This window comes from Acomys minous (genome assembly GCF_964271855.1).
Source record: "Acomys minous genome assembly, chromosome: 9".
Taxonomy (NCBI): domain Eukaryota; kingdom Metazoa; phylum Chordata; class Mammalia; order Rodentia; family Muridae; genus Acomys; species Acomys minous.
In genome coordinates this window covers 47183273-47201415 of record NC_140490.1, presented here as the reverse complement: position 1 = coordinate 47201415, position 18143 = coordinate 47183273, and the positions used below count along the sequence as shown (strand labels likewise).

The following is an 18143-nucleotide window of genomic DNA, read 5'->3' as shown; positions in this document are numbered from 1 at the left end:
GTTTCTCCTTCAGCGATTTGGGAGTTGGAGTTTGAGCAATTACAGTATTCCGTCATCTAGATTCCTACTTCCTGGTTGTTACAGAGAGCCTAGAAGCAGAAAGTCAAACGGCTTGATATTTTTGGTTCTCCTCCATTTTCTGGAACTTTTTGCACCTGTAAGCATTAACCTTCTCTGGCCTCCTGACCCTTCATCACCTGTGGTCTATCAAATCAGTAAGCTGGGCGTATGCGATTGCGTTTGTGTCGGTAATTTTGCAATTGGAATCAGGTTTGCCTGAAGAACCATGTGAACACTATTTTACTGTTAGAGATTTATTTCTTCCTTCTATTCAGAACAAGATGCAAAGGCATGTCTAGGAGCTAGTGAGACGGCTCAGTGGTTAAAGGCACTTGCTCCTTTCTGCAGAGGACTTGAGTTCTGTTCCCAGTCTTTGCCACCTTTTATTTTTAATTGTTTTTTAACGTTTAAATTTTCAAAAAAAAAAAAAAGTTTATGTGTATGAGTGTGTTTCTTTCATGTATGTCTGTGTACCACATGCTCACCTGGTGCCCAAGGAGGTCAGAAGAGGGCGTCAGATTCCTTGGAACTGAAGTTACGGACAGTGATGAGCCCGCCATGTGGGTGCTGGGACCGGAGCCTCTGCAAGAGCAGTCAGTGCTCATAACCATCTCTCCATCCCCTGCCGCTTCTTAACCTGTTGGTTAGTTCACAACAGGTCGTCTGAAGACCCTGCCTTAGATGGTCTAATGAAGGTAACTCTGCCTCTAAAAGACATCAGAGAAAGGAGTGCAATGCACGTCCCTGCCAACGAACCGTCCCATCAGGTGTTTCCTCTGCTGAACTCCCCGCTAGGCTTCACTGTAGAGAAAAAGGTGTCACATAAAGCAAGGGAAGTTGAGGAAACAGACATGGGCTCAGTCCTCACTCACAGGCATGAAATCCAGGCTTTAGGCACGCTGTGAAGTCGAGGGGGGTAGATATGCTGGGGTTGCAGTAAGAGAAATTGTGTAATTAGTTCGTAGGCTCTGAAGGCTAAATGTCTCAGAAAGGTTGGAAATTGATAACAGATAGGATGCCGAACGTTTCCCCTCCCTTTTTCTTTTCTTTGTTTCCCTTTGTCAATACAAACAGTGGAAACATAAAGATCCAAGCTTCACTTCTGTCTTAGGGTTTCTGTTGCTGTGAAGGGACACCATGGCCACAGAAACTCTTATTCTAAAACCTCAAAGCCCACTCCCAGGGACATACGTCCTCCAACAAGGCCACACCTCCAATAATGCCACTCCCTGTGAGCCTATGCGGGCCATTGTCACTCAAACCATCCCACCTTCTCTGCCTCTTTCCTTTCCTTTCTTTCTTTCTTTCTTTTTTTTTTTTTAACCTGAGGCAGGGCCTTGCTGTGTAGCCTTCCTTAGCCTAGCACTTGCTGTATAGCCCAGATTGGTCTCCGACTTTTGACAGCACTCCTGTCTCAGCCTCCCAAGGATTAAGAGTACAGGCCTTAGCCATCACACCTGGCTCATTTACAACTACCGTGGCTTGTTCTTTCAGATAATTATGGGCAATTTAAGTCAAAGGAAAAAACTTACAGGAGCCAGTTTTCAAAGTGGTGGAGATGATGGGTTTTCTCTCCTGGGGCAGTGCTCGCCTCTGCCCTTCCTTTGGACACTGCTTCTGTCAGCCATGGAGGAAGGACAATGAGAGCACAGTTGTCACTTGTTTTTATAACCTAGATAATTTCACCTGGAAAGAGCTGGTATGCTGGGCATGGCCTATTTACCTTCCGGATTAAAGACGGGATGTGCTGAGTGAAAAGAAAACAGAGTCCAACCATATTTCTACCTTTTTCCATTACCGTTTCTTGGCTCGAGGTAGTTAGTTTTTGTTTTTTTTTTTACTATTCAGTTTTGCAGCCAAATGGATTTTCCGATGTTTAAAAAGTGAGAGGAAACATACAACTTTTAAAATCAAGCCCTTCTTTCCTTCAGGGCCTGTTGAGTGACCTTTAAGAAAAGCCCCCAGATGGTCTGGGAGACAGTTCAGAAAGAACACTCTCTCTCTCTCTCTCTCTCTGTGTGTGCACACGTGTGTGTTTGTACATAACTGAAATGAAGCTGAGAACCTGCAATTCTTTTTTCCTGGCTTCTAACTATACCTGTACAAGGAATGTGATGACATTTTACTACTGCATCTCCCTTCTTCCCTTGTGACACAGCACAGCTGTATCAAAGAGCTCAGATACAGTGATGGGGGAGCCAGGCTCTGTCAGGCTTTGCCATCTAGTGCCGTAAGATTTGGGGGGACTTCTGTCTTTGAGCAAGAGGAGTTGATAATGCCTGTCGTGTGGCACTGTAGAAGGCATCAAAGAGAATCTGAGTAAAGAGGCTAGCTCACTTCTAAACCTGGAAGAAGCTAGCCTTACTATTGTTCCTACACCCACTGTACATAGAGCCATCCTGTTGTGTAAAACTGTTCCAGAGCAAGTGATGCTGATACAGATGTGTGTGCCTTCCTCATCAGCTATGTGTGCTATCTATATCTATCTATGTACCTATCTATCTATCTATCTATCTATCTATCTACCTTTTAAACTTTATTTTCAGTGACTACATTAGGAAAATAAAACATCAGTAAGATATTTTAAGGAGGAAAAACATAAAAGAATCTTAGTTTCATGTTTCTATACAAAGACACTCAAGACTACTTTTCCCTTGCCCATCCCTTCTAACTGTAACTTTATTTGTGGCCATGTAATAAAGGCTAGTTTAAAATTTTTTTTAAAAGCTCAAATCTTTAAAAAAAAAAAAAAAGATTAAGTAATCAGGCTAGCAAGAAAGTACTCAAAACAATCTTTTATCATATCAAACAAGCTAATATTTCAGTACAAAGTGACTATACAGAATGCATACAATACAGAGATGTTCACAAAACAAACACTAGGTTCAGAACAGATTTGAAAAAAAACCCCATGATATTTACATTGATTACAATAACTAAATATGACTGTACCAGTGAAGGGCAATTTTACAGGTGGGCCAGTGACCACGTCTTTGACAGATCTACACAGTTCAGATGGGGTTTTCTCAAGCTGTCATTATTTGTTAGTCTGCAGGTTTTTGTTTGCTTGTTCTTTTGTTTTGTGTTTTTTCCTGGTGAAAAGGCACAGCTGTTTGCATTAAATTTCACCTGGAACTCACTGGAACTTCAAGAAGGCATCTTATTGCAGGATGACGTCACAGAGCCCTTTTTCTTCATCTTCTGATCATATCACGTGCCAGTTTTTCCTGAAACTTTGAAATTGTCCCCCTGTCCTGATCACCCCCCCCTTTTTTTCAGTTTTTCAGGACAAGGTTTCTCTGTGTAGCCTTGGCTGTCCTGGACTCACTTTGTAGACCAGGCTGGCCTCAAACTCATGAAGATCTACCTATCTCTGCCTCCAAAGTACTGGGATTAGAGGCATGCGCCACCACACTCGGCTAATGATTCCCTTATTTTTGATTGATCTTGGATGGATGGATGCATCCTGTCACTCTGTCACCCTGTAGGTTCTGAGTCTAGGCTATATGACTTCACCTCGTATATATATCGAAGGTTGCATTTATGCTTTTCTCTAACTTTGTTTTTAAGTAGTCAGCCATCAATCAAATGAGTTTAGCTGTCTCTTGTAAAATGACCTCATCGCACTTACTGTTAACATCTGTTTTAATGATTATGTGATGGCTTTTGTGTCCACAGTTAAATCCTTGGCTTAAAATGCCTGTTTTGATGTTGTTTTCCTACTGACAAGGGAGCTGCTGCCAGGTCAGGTGGCATCCGAGGCATCAGAATGAATAGTCACAGCATGAGAAATAGGTTAGAGATGACTCAGGAAGGCACTGGCTTCCTGGACCCATGATCTCATCCGAGCCCCGTGCTCACTACTCATTTACTCAAGGCAAGTAGTAAATACTGTGTCAAAGCAGGAAGCGAAGCACAGAAAACCATATTCCCCAGGGCCTAATAACTTTGTCTTAGCTTTACTGACCTAGAATTGGAAGGCACCTTAGCTTGTCTGGGTCCCCAACCCCAAGAAAGACATCTTTTTCCTGGATGCCTGTGTGGGTCATCACTTAAGAGCGTGGCCTCAAATCTTACCTGAATTTTATTCAGTAAGTATTTACTGTATCAGAAGTAATTCTGACAGGGTTAAAATATAATGGCAAACAGTTGTATGAAAGCCCACTTTTTAAATAGCCCAAGACTTAATTTAGTGCATGGTAAAAATGCTGTGTAAATATACAAGTCAGATAATAACGCAACTCAAAAAATACAGAGGAGGACAAGGGAGGCAGGGTGTGCCACAGGATGGGGAGTCTCCTTTAGTCTAAGTCAAGTCTCACTGCCAAGCTTGTTTGTTTGTTTTTAGAAACCTAAAAGAAATGAGGTACAAGCCATTAAAAATACCTAGGAGAAGAGGGAAGCAACAGAAAGGCCTCAGGCTGGGCGTGTGCTTGGTGGGTTCTTATGCCGCAGGACACTAATGTGGACGTTAAACATTTATGCATGCACGTGTAAGTGCAGACACATGAAATATTGTGTGGGAAGAGATCAGTGCCCAGTGTCCCAAATGGAGGGGAGGGAGAAAGAGACAGAAAAGCAGACAGAGTCAGAGAGAATGCTTTCTTTTCTTTTCTTTTCAGATTTATTTATTTATTATGTATACATTGCTCTGCCTGCTTGTACCCTTGAAGGCCAGAAGAGAGTGTCAGATCCCATTATAGCCACCATGTGAGCTACCATGTGGTTGCTGGGAATTGAACTCAGGAACTTCTGGAAGAACAGTCAGTGTTCTTAACCGACGAGCCATCTCTCTAGCCCAAGAATGGTTTTTGTAAAAAAAAAAAAAAAAATATATATATATATATATATATATATATATATTATTTTTTAATTAATTTATTCACATTACATCTCAATTGTTATCCCATCCCTTGTATCCTCTCATTCCTCCCTCCCTCCCATTTTTCTCCTTACTCCCCTCCCCTATGACTGTGACTGAGGGGGACCTCCTCCCCCTATATATGCTCATAGGGTATCAAGTCTCTTCTTGGTAGCCTGCTATCCTTCCTCTGAGTGCCACCAGGGGATGTGGTCAAATACGGGGCACCAGAGTTCATGTGAAAGTCAGACCCCACTCTCCACTCAACTGTGGAGAATGTCCTGTCCATTGGCTAGATCTGGGTAGGGGTTCGAAGTTCACGCTTTCTTAACAAAGGGGTAGTATGCCTTATCTAACTTCCTGGCTGCAGCCTAGTTCTCTGTTTATTGACTGCCATTGTGTGAGCAAGCTGCCACCGAGGAGCTGCTCCTGTAAGCATGCTTCCCTTTTACCTAGTATGCACCCTGTACCCCTGCTTGTCACACTGAGATCCAAGCTCAGGTCCTCACACAGCAGCAAGCACTTGATTCCCCGCCCCTCCCCACCCCCCCCATCAGATCCCGTGTCTAGGCAATCTAATTGAAGACAGCGCCTTGAAATTGTCCTTCTTCTTCTCAGTGAGTGGCCTTAAGATCCATCATCTGGAAACATGTTTTCTATTCTTCTTTCTAGGTGAGCAACTCACAATCTTAACCTTTTCCCTTCTACTGTCTAGATTAACAAGGTGAGGGAGAAATTCTTTAGGTGTTCTTTACTGCTGTAGTAGTGTGGTCACACAATGCTCTAGAAACTGAAGAACACTCTCTGTTTCCACGGGTGAAACTTTTGCACTGGACTCACCTTCTTGGAATGTGTAATTAACAGGCGGCATTCATCCCTCCACCTCAGCTCCTTGGAAACAAGTATCAAATCTACAACATCTTGACTTGATTGGGAGCCAAACAAATACTTGAGGTCTTCCTCTGTCTGCAAAAACTGGGGTCAGGAAGTCATGCTATAATGTGGTTCAGTTGTTTTTTTTTTTTTTTTTTTTTTGAATTTCTTTTCACATGAAAGTTCCAAATAGGTGGTAGTTGGTGGATATAAATGGCTACTCAAGTTGATTGGTCTTTTATTTCCAGGCATACTTTTTCAGTAGTTTAAACATTATTAAAATGCTTTCATACAATATGTTTTGATCACATTCCTTCCCCTCCTCCAAGTGCTCCCAGATCCTCCCACCTCTCTCCCCACTCAACTTTCAAGTTCTCCGAAGTATAGCTTTGCTCATGTTTTAACCCTCCACATGGCATATCCGAGTGTGATAGGGGTCCACACCGAAAACCACAGTCAGAGGCTGCAGAGGAGCTTCTTACCAAGCCACCGAGGTTCATTTATTGACCGCTTTCCAGTGTCTCTAAGCCTGTTCTTATCTCAGTCCAGATTCTAGCCCATGGTGCTGCCACGGTGCAGTGCTAATTGCAGAGCCAAAGGTGGGTACCAGAGGTCCCCAGTGCTGCTTCAGGGAATAGACTCTCAAGGGTGGGATCCCGAGTGTCCCCAGAAAGACGTTCAGCTCTGTATGAGGGCTCAGTATGAGGGAAACTAAAGTGAAAGGCACTCTGGGATGTGTGACTGGCAGCGGGCCCATGCCTGGGCATGAGCCTAGAGAGACAGGCAGAAACTAGATAGAGGGCTGTGTGGACAGTGCCAAGGGGAAGAACCGAGCTGCTGGAGGCTTTGTTTGTCAGAAAGGTGGTGAGGATGGGTTTGGAATCGGGTGGAAGATGGGCAGAGGCCAGGAGGAGAGCTGTGGGGTGCCAGGCCTCTCACCTTCTGTGGTATGACAGATTCCCACCCGTACAGTTTGGAGTATATCGTTTGTTTTATGTCCCTACTGTTTCCGTTAGCCATTGGGACACTGATAACAGGTTTCTTAAATGCTACTTTCCTTACCAGGTCACCAAGATAAGAGTGCCCACGTCCCCGTTTGAATTATGCCCTTTGCGGTGCCAACCAAGTCTCTTTATTCACTCCGGATCACTTGGGATCACTTGCTCCTCCCTCTGATGCCTCCGTGTTTTCTACCTGAGCACTCCCCCTTGCTGATTCATTCCGCAAGCTCTGTTCTTAGTGGCGCAGCCCTCTGGTCGGGCCACTCCGTTCCTTACTCAACCCATCGTGTCCTTATTGTGACTCCAGTCTGGAATCAAAGAACATCCCATTGTCAGCATCACGAAGCTGATCTTCAGCAGTGGCTTGCTCACTGAGTGGTGGTTTTGGCTCCGTGCACCCATGTTCTGAGGCCTACTCGGCCATCTCCAGCAACTCTTTCACCTAGTTGCCACTTTCTGAAAGTTCCTGAGACAGGCAGGCCCTCTGTATTGTCATCAGACTCCAGGTAGCTCCAGCTAAATTTGTAGTAATTTAGGGGCAGGACGTACAGATGTGGGCTCCCTTGCTGATCTCTCTGTGCAGCTAGGAAGCCAGCAGACATAGGAGGGCCCTGACAGCAGAGCCCGCAGGGGAGGCTGCCTTGATGAATGCTCTCCTTCCTTCACTGCCACCTCAGAATGGCTGTCAGTGCCAGAGGCCCCAGCTCAGCGTGAAGCTTTTAGTACGTGCGTGAAACCCGGGAACTAGCTAGAAATAACGTGCAAGCTCAGTTACTGCCCTTCTTCCCGCCCTCCCCATTTCTCTCTCTGTGTTAGAGAGGCTAGCTTTTAGTTATCATCGTGATACACTGATATTAAAGTGAAGTTAAGCAGAAACTTGAACTATTCAGTATATGAATAATTCCTCCATATTCCTTCTAGGTTCTTCTCTAGCAAAATAAAACAAAACAAACAAACAAACAAACAAACAAAAACCTTATACACACAGGTATGGGCATGTATCCACACATAACAGTTAGCTTGAGTTTTAAAAATATACTTTAGTATACTGTGGACATTTCTATATAAGACTATACTGACCTACCTACAACCAAGTGTTGCACAGTGTCCTATGCTATGGCTATGTCACCTTGAAGGAAAAAAAAAAAAAAAGAAAGAAAGAAAGAAAAGAAAAGAAAAGAAAAGAAAAGAAAGGACCCTAAGCTGACAAGATGGCTCAGCAGGTAAATATATTTCCCTCACAAGCCTGATGACCTGAGTTTGACCTCCTGAACCCATGTAAAGATGGAGTGAAATGACCGACTCCTGAAAGTTATCACCCGACCTCCACTCATGTGCTGTGGCATGAACGTGCCTACACTTAAACACACACCATATACATAATAAGTGAGTAATTTGCTTAACTAGGCCCCTTGTATAATAATAGATTTTCAATGATAAGTTTCTGCTATTACTGATGGAAATTCTTGAACTTATAAAGGTAGAAGGTTGTAGAAGGAGATTTCCCTCATAGAAAGTCATGTGCAGGCTGAGCCAGTATTCAAGGCCAGATGCCCTTGCCAACCTTGATCAGCACCTTTCAGTCCACCAGTAGAGTAGTGAGACCCCATGCTGTGACACTCTGGGTATTTTCAAGCTTTTTACCTGTCCAGTCCACGTGTGAGAAGAACATGTCTGTTTCGTCCATGCTTCCTCCTTGGGAGGAAGTCAGTTGTAGCAATATAAACTTACCTCTTGAGTCTACTCTTAAAGATGTCTGCAGCATCTTGGTGCCAGGATAGTCTTGACTGATTTTATACACCACTGTCACGGTTGGAAATGGGCTATAATCTAAAGGGAGCAAACAAGAATGAAAGAACGATGCAGTCATGGCTGAAGGTGCTTTGTCACTGAAGAAGTTTGTGTTTAGCATAAGATATAGCCAAACGGAGGAGGATATTTGAATGACTTAGGTGAATTGAAGCCAAAAATGACTGAGAGTGAAACAGAAAGCCTAAAGTCCATTTTTTTTTTTTTGAGCATTTCAGCCAGACATATAAGATTGCCTATGTAAGGGCCACATGGTGGGTCCCAGGCATGCAACCACACCCTTCCGAATCAGGTGAGACAAATCCACACCTCATTTCCATGGGAACAGGTAGCTGTGTGTTAACTGAAGGCACTAAGTCACTTCCAGTGCGCAGAGACTAAGTCCTTTTGGTTGACCCACTGGGAAGCATGTGAGCTACTTATCACATGAATTTACGACGTTGGCTCAGTCTCTCTGACCTTCAGCTTATTCATTTGCAAAGTGAAATCAGAGAAAGAAAAAAAAAAAAACAATGACCTTTGAGTATCTACCAGGGAAATGTGCCGTACACGGTTGCTATTTTTCTTTGCCACCCCACCCCACCAGCATCTGCAGATGAGGAAACCAATGCAGAGTTAGATAACTTGCTTTAGACCCAGACTCTTTTTTTGTATCTTTAAAAAAATGTTATTTTTTTTATGACTCAGACTGCACATTTACAATTTTGTTGCTGTACTATGACAGCTGTGATTGGTGAGTTGACCATCCTGGCTGCCAGTTACACTGCGATTATAACATTTTACTTTCTGTACAATAAGGAAAAGCTTTGTAAATAAAACCTTTCCATTTTGAAAGAAAAAAATTTTTTATTCTATGAATGCTTTGCCAAGTGCATGCCTGGTCCCTGTGGGGGTCAGAAGGGAGATCCCCTGGAATAGGATCTACTGTGTGGATGCTGGGAAATGTACCCAGGTCTTCTGCAAGAGCAGCCAGTGCTCCTAACCTCCGAGCTTCCTCTCCAGCCCCCCAGATCCCCAATTTTGATTCCTGGATTGTAGTGTTTGGCTGAAACAAGAACCAGGTCTATAGAAACATCTAGTAATATGGCCTATGATATCCGTAAGTGGCTCTTTAGACTCTCACTGTTGGATGATGGGTAGAGGCCCACATGAAGTTTTTATGACCTACCTGTGGTTCCTGATTATGGAGAATGGCTCATATAATGTAGAATGGACAGCTGGTTCCTGGTAGTCTGTAAGGCAGCTTGGCATAAAGCAGATGCAAGAAAGAAAATAATCCGAGTTTCGTAGAGACCGTGTAATCTCAGCACAGTGAAGGCCATGGGTGTGAGTTGTCAGCAGTGTGGCTTCACGCAAGCTCCTTGAGGACAACAGCAAAGGAGGCAAAGAGGTCTGGTTTGCACAGCTGGAGAGCTCCCAATCACCAGACACACTACCAGCTGTTGAGAAAGGTCAAAGCAGATGCCCAGGCCTTGGCCTTGGCCTATTTCCCCAACTCCATCTACTCATGGGGTTTGGGGATGTAGCTTGCTCTTGTTCCCAGGAACACCTCAGTTTCTAAGCCATTTCTGTTTGTTGTGTGTAGACTGCAGAAAACAGAGACCGTTACCACAATTGGAAAAAAGTACTTTATGACTGCAGCACCTGCTTTTCCTTCTGGTATCTCAGTGACAGGCTGTTTTATATGGCGAGTGCCTAATCTTTAGTAGTCTTATGTTTTTTTTATTATAATGGCAATATATTATTTTATTATTACATTTTAATTTATTTATTTTTATGGGGAGGGGCACATGTTATGGTACACAAGAGGATGATTTGTTGGAGTTAGTTCCTTCCACTTGATAATCTTTAGAAGGAAAACAGTTTTTTTTTAATTTTCTTAATTTAACTGAATATGTGTATGCGCGTGTATGTGTGACATGTATTGCCAAGACCAGTAGAGGATGTGTGATATCCTGGAGCTGGAGATACAGGCAACTGCCCAGCATGGACACTGGGACCTGAACCTGGGTCCTCTGGAAGAGCAGCAAGTGCTCTTAACCATTGTGCCATCTTCTCAGCACCCCCCCCCCCCCCCGAGTGCTGTTTTAAAGTTGTAGAGATTCTACCATTTTTCTCATCCTTTTGTTCTAACAGTCTAGAAACCACAGGATATAGTAGGAAAACCCAGGACAAGAGTCCCAGTGAAAGGCTGGTTTAAACCTCAGAGTCTGTAATTATTTATTAGTCATGAGACTTGTGGCTCAATTACTCATGTGGTTCATGTGAAGATACCAGTTTCGGAGTTTCTGTGAAAGTGCAGTGAGTTATTTTCAGACATATGCTGTGCTTGTCACCTTCCTGTCACTATACTGAATGCCTGACACCATCAACCTATGCTCAAGAAGGGCTGCTTAGGCCCACAGCTGGTTCTGGTGCGTTTGGCCTGAGGTGACCTCAGCACCTTGTAGCTGAGGTGCTTGACAGCAGAGAAAGCCCCTCACCTCATGGTCAGACGAGCAACAAACAGGAAGAGGAACAGAACAGGCTCCCAGAGTCCCCGTGCAAGTCACGCAACCTCATAATAATGCCAAAAGTGGAATCTGAGAGCAATGGTGAGGGTAGAACTGTGAGGCTTAATTGAGTCTCCCGAAGATCAGTCCTTGCAGCCCTATGACACTGAGAATTCAACGCAATGTGAGTTTTGAAGGAGACACATTCCGTCAAACTGCAGCAGATTCTAACAGTTGCTCTTTTCCTCATCTCTCTCCACTTACCCCACTCCTCTTTCTGTTTATTAACATGATCCAAATGCTCATGCTGTGGCCTCTCATGAGAGGCAGAGTTCCCTGCGCTTGCATACATGAGGCCAAATGGTTGTGTTCCATTTAAATCATCTCCGAAGCCCTACGTTGTGGGTGAAGAGATTTTCTGACCCTTTGTCAATGTGAGTTTTGTTCCCTTCCTATTACTGAGAGGCTGAGAGGGTGAAAGGTCTGTGTAAGTGTTCAGGTTGGCGCTCTCAAGGAGGAGGGAGGAGGAGGGAGGAGGAGGGAGGAGGAGGGAGGAGGAGGGAGGAGGAGGGGGGACAGATGCTTGCAGCCACATCAGCCGTGTGGAATTGGGGCATGCTTAATCTCACTGCCTGTGCCAGGTCTGTGTTGGCACTCTGGTGCTAGCTGAGGGCTCGAGGCTTTGAGGGTAATGCTTCTGTGGAGGAAATGGAAGCATGTAAACTTGGGAAGCCCTTTCGTCTTCTTTCTCCTTGAGCCATGGGGGGGAGGGAGAGAGAGAGAGAAAGACAGAGAGAGAGAGAGAGAGAGAGAGAGAGAGAGAGAGAGAGAGAGAGAGAGAGAGAGAGAGAGAGGAGAGAGAGAGACAGAGACAGAGAGAGGTAGCAGCTGCGCCAGACGGGTCTTTTTTGGACTAGAGTTGGATTTGGTAAGAAAGGAAGCCCTGATGGGGCAGAAGGAGGAGCCTCTGAGGTCCATGGGAGAGGCCTTGAGTTGCTTCTGTTGGAAGCAGACGTCCGCCATGAGCCCTTGTCCATTGCTCTGGTGGACTGTTCTTGTAGTTTCCAGGCCTTGCAGCTTTGTGGTGTGGACTGGACCAGACTGTGGCCTTTTTCATTGAATTTCTCCTCACAGTTATTCCTGTCACCACGTGTCTTAATTTAGGTGTTTCATGATCACTTGAGATAAAGATAGAAGTGTTTGATTGCTCTCGGCTGGTGGGAACTGGAGGCACTTTTGATTGGAGCCCGGATTTAATCTCCCATATTGAATGACTGTTCAGGCTTATGAGGTGGACCTTTGTGCCTCTTTCCAGAAAAAAATAACAGAACCAATTTTTTTCAGAACCATTTTAAAGTGTGCAAAGGGTCTCTAAATTAAAAGTATTTAAATGCTGTATATGTAATTTTCCTTTTAAGGTTCCTTCACTCCTTTGCCTGGAACTACCTAAGGCCTATTTTCATTGCGGATATTGATGGAAAGTCCTCATCTCTCTGAGGCTCATTTCAGTCAGCATTGCGAACTGACACAAGCATCACTGAAAGACATAGCTGTATCTCCCAGAATAATCCTGGGGGTGGCGGTAGATGGTGTGGAACATGTGGTCCTCAGACGTGGCTGCATATTACAGTCAATCCAGATTTAAAATCCCAGGAACCAGTTCAGCAAGGTGGCAGACAACAAAAAAGATGTACAAAATCCAACAGTATTTCTCCATTCTATTAAGGGCTGATAAATGGGATTGTGAAGGAAATTCCATTTATAATAATTTCAAAAGGACTAAAACACCAAGGAATATATTTAATGAAAATATGTAGGACATATACTCTGAAAACTATACATTATTGATAAGAGAGGCTAAATAAGTGCAAAGGCATTGATTGGAACAGTGAGGACGGTTCCTGTTGCCATGTGTTATAAACTGAAAAAACTACAACAGTCCAGAGAATCTTGGAAAAGAACAACAAAGTCAGAGAACCCACCTCCTGATTACAGAACGCACTACAAAGCTACAGTAAGCAAAGCAGGGTGATACTCTCATGAGAAGAGAATTCAGAGTCCAGTGGCATTGTATTTTTCTAGGATCTTTTAGAAAACGAGATAAAGTTCTTCTATCAGGACAAATAGATGGTGATGGTAGGTACATAATCAGGAAATGCACCATGTAAAGAGATCCATAGTAGTGTGGAAGATTGCTCTTAGCTGAGAAGGCCTTTCTAGCAGGGTAGCGTAGATAGAAGCCCTGGGCGAAACAAGCAGTGTAGCCAAGAACACACAACAAAAATCTATCATCCATTAGCTTGTCTGTCTTTCTGTCACCCATCTATGTATTACCTATTTACCTATCTATTATCTCTCATCTACCTATAATCTGTAATCCATTTGTCATCTATTAATAATCTATCCTCTATAAGTTATCCACCTATAATCTGTAAATTATTTATTATCTGTAATCTAGCTAGTTAGCTGTCACCTACGAGTCATCTACCTAACTGACTGTGTTGTCTACGCCCACAGTTTGTTCTTAGGTGGGTACATTGCAAACTTCTTGTCATATCTCCATGGCAGAGGACACCTTATGAAGAACGCTATGTCCTTTTACGTAGCGTGAGTAACAACCTTGAAAGAAAAAATCCCTTCCTTGAAAAATTCCACCGAGGTAGGTCATAGGCTGAGTTAGGGGGAAATAGACCAGTCACCTGGCTCCATGTGTGGTAGCTGAACACCTGACTCCATCTCATTGGAATCCCTGTGGGCTGCGGAGGGAGTTAGGGCAGGAGTCTCTGGTATTGGTCATGACCCTCATGGCTTTAAAGTATCCGCCTCTGCTCTCTCAAGCCCTGTAAGTGAAAGGCAGCGAACGGCACATAGGAAGTGACCCTTCCTTCCACTGGTCATCTGGGCTCTCCAAATGTTGTTGGCTGTTCAGAAGGCTGCCGGAGCTGCACACTGCTTAAGTTGAATGATGTGCGTTTGCTCAATGTGACAGATGGTGTCAGTTTCATATGTTTCTGTTTATGTGTAAGCTAGGTGCCAGGTTTTTTTTTTTCTCTCTCTAGAACTGTTCATTGTTTACCTGTGTTTGGCGTGTATGGTATGCATGGTGGTTCTTGTAAAACGTTTTTGATTTTTTTTTTTATGCTTCTTAAGCCAACAGGAGTGGTGAAGGGAGGGGTTGAGGGGGGATTTTCCAGTGAAAGCTAACGGGAGACCCGAACACAAGACACGTGAGAAGCAGAATGAGAAGCAGTGACTCGGACTAACTTCTCCCTCTGCCTTTGGGTGATGTGCATGCCCACACTGATGGCGTGTCGTGTGCCTGAGCTCCCAGCTGTTTAACAACCTTGAGTTACACATCTCTGTCTCAAACAAGTGTTTCTTAGAATAAAAGGAAACTATGTGCACCGAAAGCCTCTAAGTGAGTGCAGACAGCTCCAACCTCTCTCCTAAAGTCACAGCATACCATTTTATTGCTGTTGTTGTTGACGTGGGAGTGCTTGTGTGGAAAGCATCTGAATTCATTACCTGATGTATATGGTTTGTAAACACCTGCTATAGGCAGCAGGTGGGGAACCTTAATATTCCAGCTGCACAAATTTGCAATGTGAATTTAAACAATTATTTTTTGCCTGTAAGGACACACGTCATATATCTATCTAGCTGCTAGGTAGCATGGAGCTTTTTCTCTACCCACAAAGAGTCCTAAGGAGGAATTTGTCTACAGGCTGGTGGAGTGTACATTTCACATACCTTTTTGGTCTGCAGCTTCTCCACCCCCGCCCCCATGTGGTTTTACTGGTTTCTTGCAGGGAGTCAGGGAAGGAAGGAGACCTCAGAACTCTGAAGAGTAGATGCTTTCCTTGCAACATTTCTGACAGAGAGTGCACGCCTGAGGGAGGAAAGTAAAAACTTGTCTAGGATTCTGCACGTTAGAAGTGTATAGGTGTGTGTGTGTGTGTGTGTGTGTGTGTGTGTGTGTGTGTGTGTACATGTGAAACCCTGTGACTAAACAGACATCATCTCCCCTAGTTTAAACATGATGAGGACAGCCACCCTGGGGCGTAGGCAGACTCCATTTTCCCACTGTATGTTTCTCTGCGGGTGTACACCTCAGCCACTCCGCTCTGAAGTTTACCTCACAGTCTCACTTTGTTTTCCCCTTGAGCCTGGAGAAGGTATATTTTTACAACCTGCTTACCTCAGTTTCTGTGAGTGGCTGCCGGCGGGAGAGGGTGAAGGCCAAACTGTAGGGACCACGTGGATGATGGGAGGCTGGGAAGTCTCCAGAGGCAGAGTGGTAGGCAGCCCTTTGCCTCGGTTGGGATGATGACAGCACTTGGTGTGAGCCCGTGTACAGTTCTCTGGAGTTTTGCCTGTCAAGCTCTTTCCCATAGTCCCACTTTCTCCTACAGGCCATGGACCCCGGGATGGAACCACATCTGCCACCATAAATCTTAGAGCAAGTAACTGCTACCCATGTCTTGAACAAGAAAGTAAAAGTTAATATTTAGTATCTGCAATGGGGCCACTCCCAGAGTAAGAGGGATCCGGAGTGGACCTCTGCTCCCTGACACCTGTTCTGTTTTGCACCACGCCACAGGCATCTTCTCATGTCTTTTAGCTGCCATCTGAAAATCTTTTTCATGAGTTTGCAGTATCATGGTATGAATCTAGTGAAATTTATTTCAGTAGTCCACGATGGGTAGGTAAGTTAGTTTCTGCATTTTGTGTGATAGAAGAAATTTACTCCTTGTGGTAGGGGACTGTCAACTCCCCAAAGAGAGACAAATCTGGTATAAGTTGTTGGCCACGTGTTCTGACTCATCAGAGTGCTTAACAGTCATTTCAGTTAGAAAAAAATAGATGCTTTCAAATGAACTATAATAGTGATGCCCGAGTTTCCTCTTCACGGAATGAAAATTAATTTTCAGTAAAAGCCACAGATCTCACAATCCTGTGGTAAGCATCCTGACCGTGGACTTTTATGTAATGGGTTATGTAATGGTGCATGGCTCTGCTTTTAACATAAAGGGTTGACACATAAGTGTAAAAAAATTTTAAAAGTCTAAACTCAGTTATAAATAATCATTTTTTTAAGTCTTTGCTTCACTAACTAGATTGTATTTGAGATACTGAGATACTCCTCAAGCATTTGAGCTCTGCACTTTTATTTATTTATTTATTTATGTCATGGAAATAGATGAGGGTTCATCCATTAGGATTTAATTAGTAGAAATTGAAGAGGCAGGTTTTGGATTTCTGGGCCTTATTTGCTGGAGCCACAGCAGCCCACTGGTGTCTGCTGGACAGTGGTTCCAAGATGCTCCACAAGATAGCAAATCCTGCAAACACACGAATGTCTTCTAAAACGGCTTGCGTAGTATTTGTGTGCAGTCCACACATATCTTGTTGCATATGTTAACTCACCTCTAGGCTGTGGGAGCACAAGCCAGGAACGTAATGACAAGCAAGAAGCTTGCATGTGACACTCCAGACCTAAGTGCATGCTGCCTGCCAGCGACATAGCACTTGGTTCTGAATATTTTCAATGGACTTGGCCACACCTGACCACGCGGAACACATCTTGTTTCAGACTTCTTTTGGCTGTGGGCACGTGCGGTTGGGTAGGGAAGGCATTGGAGGTCTACATGGCATGACCAGTCTCTCTCTACCCACTGCCTGAAGTCCAGGTGCAATAGTCAATAAATAGATCGCATTTGTGCATGATGCCACCTTGTGATGACAAGAGTTTTTTTTTTTTCTAGTCGCCCAGGGCCACTTTTATTTTTCTGTTCGGAGCTCCTCAGTGAGGACACGGTGAGACATGCCTGTAACTGAGGCGGTTCAGAGGGCTGGGGCAGGTGCAGTGAGAGTTCCAGGTCATGCTGGGCTGGAGAAAGCAGAGCTGGGGACGCTGGAGAGGCAGTTGGGTGGTTAAGAGCCCGTGTTGTGCTCACAGAGGATTGGCTTCAGTCCTGAACACCCACATGGCGGTTCATAACTATCCTAAGTTCGGTTTCAGGGCATGCGATGCCCCCTTCTGGCCTCTGTGACACAGATGGTGCACATACATATATGCAGGCAAGACACTCGGACACATAAAACAAAATGAAACAATACATCTAAATTAAAAAAAAAAATACAATTGGAAATTAGTTTTGGAAAGAAAGAAAATAGGGAGGTCTTTGCTGTGAATGCAAAAGCATTTCTTCTTTCCCCAGTCTGTGGTGGATGGACTGAGTGAGCGAACGGGAATCTGACTTGAATAAACTCTTAAGATGAAGTCATCTATAATTGCTTGTCTGGCTCTGCATTCTTTCCAAAGTGATGGCTCTTTAGTATCCACACTTGGGATAACTTATGTTTCATGAGTACCAGAACCCCAGGACAGCCAATTTAGGAAGAGGCGGTGGATACTCCCTTATGTAACCTGTGTGCTACTGTAATGGGTGTCGTGTTTAAAATATCTGACTTTATTATTATTTTTTTTATAGTGCCTGAAACAGTACATGGTGCTGTCGATCCGAGAGGGATGTGGGTCTCCTATCACTTGTCCTGACATGGTGTGCATAAACCACGGGACCCTGCAGGAAACTGAGGTATGGATGCACGCTGTGACCAACCCGTCTCCCTTGCTGAATCATATGTTATGTCTCTCGGCTCTCAAGCATCACCTACTAGGGAGTTAGCGAGCAAATGCAGAGGCTGACTTTTTAAAGCAGTGTTTTATTGCCACACAGAGCTGGAATCTTATTCAAGCTGTGAGCATGGCTGTTTATCTCAGTTCTGTGTATGTATGCCATCTTGTGTTTTGTAGAAGCTCTTAAAACAGGCAGAGATGCTAAAAATGACACTTATCAAAAGTGAGGCTTGGGGGTGTTTAATCAATGGTCTTGTGAGCCTAAAATCCTTGAAGACAGACTATAAGTTGGTGAGTTATACACTGTATAAATGATTCATTGCTCCATAGTGTAGCCTTCTGCAAAGGTAGCCTGGGGTTGAGGGATTTCCAAAGAGGAGAGAGGGCGGGGGAGGGGGCGGGGGGAG

The 18143-nt window shown here is 44.2% G+C and overlaps 1 protein-coding gene across 2 annotated transcripts in view; it reads left to right on the top strand.

Annotated features, from left to right (window-relative positions):
• Nucleotides 1–18143, top strand: part of RNF144B (ring finger protein 144B) — a 146001-nt gene that overhangs the window by 96870 nt on the left and 30988 nt on the right. For both annotated transcript variants that reach the window (XM_084794710.1, XM_084794709.1), the window contains exon 3: nt 17591–17695. In XM_084794710.1, the coding sequence (XP_084650836.1) occupies nt 17591–17695 (105 nt within the window). The remainder of the gene's footprint in view (nt 1–17590; nt 17696–18143) is intronic.